Source organism: Cariama cristata, unplaced genomic scaffold (assembly GCF_000690535.1).
Source record: "Cariama cristata isolate BGI_N322 unplaced genomic scaffold, ASM69053v1 scaffold29049, whole genome shotgun sequence".
Lineage (NCBI taxonomy): Eukaryota > Metazoa > Chordata > Aves > Cariamiformes > Cariamidae > Cariama > Cariama cristata.
Window position 1 is genome coordinate 3,351 of NW_009637868.1, and position 1,057 is coordinate 4,407.

Consider the following 1,057-nt stretch of genomic DNA (forward strand, 5'->3'; position numbering starts at 1 on the left):
GCCACATAGTGGCTGCCTCGGGCTGTGCCCCCAGTGAGCCTTGTGTCCCCTCAGCCACCCCACCCACCCAGCTGGAGCCTGGCACAGCAGTGCTGCCCTCGCAGGGAACCCCTGGGCTGGGGGACGCAGCCTTACCTGCCCACCTGTGATTGCCAGGTGCTGCTTCAGCAGAGCCATGGTGTTGGGCGTCACCACGTAGCCCTCCGTCTTGTAGTTCTCTCCTGCGGGCAGAAGATGCTCAGGGCTGCAGCACTGCCCAAACCAAGCTGAGCCGAGCAGCCAGCAGTGAAGGACATGGGGCCAGGCGCGTCCCCCACAGCACAGAGAGCTGGGGCCAGGCACAGAGCTAGTGGAGTGGCCCCACACATGGCAGTGGCTTGTCACACTCACCCGGCCTGTGGAACTTGAGGGCTTCTCCCCGCAGCTGCTCCAGCAGCGACCGCGTTTCCATGCCCACCTCGCCTGCAGAGAGAGACGGTGCTGAACGGGGGCCTGACTGCAGCTCCCAGGGCCCAGCTTGGAGGCAGGTCCCAGCCAGGAACCGAAAGGCTGGGGAAGCTGCCCGCGGGAGGACAGTCTCTTACCGTTCTCCATCACAGTCACCTTTTGCTTCTCTGCTGGGGCCGGCCGGGCCTTTGCAGCCTGCAGGGACCAGCACAGCATCCTGAGTGCCCAGCCCTGGCACACACCTTCCCCTCCTGGCCCAGCGTGCTGCCCCCAGCGCTCCCTCAGACCCGTGCCCATGGTAGCAGCTGGGGCCAGAGCAGCTCTTTGGGATCCTTGGATACTCAGCCAGGAAATACCATCCCAGTTCCCAGCCTGCTCCTTATCCTCACCTTTGGCTTCTTTTCCAGGTCAGCTTCTGTCTTTGGACCCAGCAAATGCAGCACCTGGAAAAGAGAAACACAGACAGGAGTAGAAAAGGCTCCCAGTGCCCTAAGACCTGGAGGTGGCCCCGTCCAGCTGTCACCCCCCTCACCCTGCCTGCACCTACCCAGGGCAGGCTGTCCCCAGTGCTGGGCCCTCCCATGGGACAAGCCAGCAGGTCCCACATCAG

The 1,057-nt window shown here is 63.9% G+C and overlaps 1 protein-coding gene across 1 annotated transcript in view; it reads right to left on the reverse strand.

Moving 5' to 3' along the window:
* The window catches only part of QARS (glutaminyl-tRNA synthetase), a gene marked incomplete at its 3' end in the record, with an annotated part of 4,982 nt that overhangs the window by 3,303 nt on the left and 622 nt on the right, over window positions 1-1,057 (reverse strand). The window contains exons 3-7 of the mRNA XM_009708515.1: window positions 995-1,023; window positions 837-890; window positions 585-642; window positions 391-462; window positions 136-221 (exon numbers count right to left, since the gene is read on the reverse strand). Coding sequence (XP_009706817.1) covers window positions 136-221; window positions 391-462; window positions 585-642; window positions 837-890; window positions 995-1,023 — 299 coding nt within the window. The remainder of the gene's footprint in view (window positions 1-135; window positions 222-390; window positions 463-584; window positions 643-836; window positions 891-994; window positions 1,024-1,057) is intronic.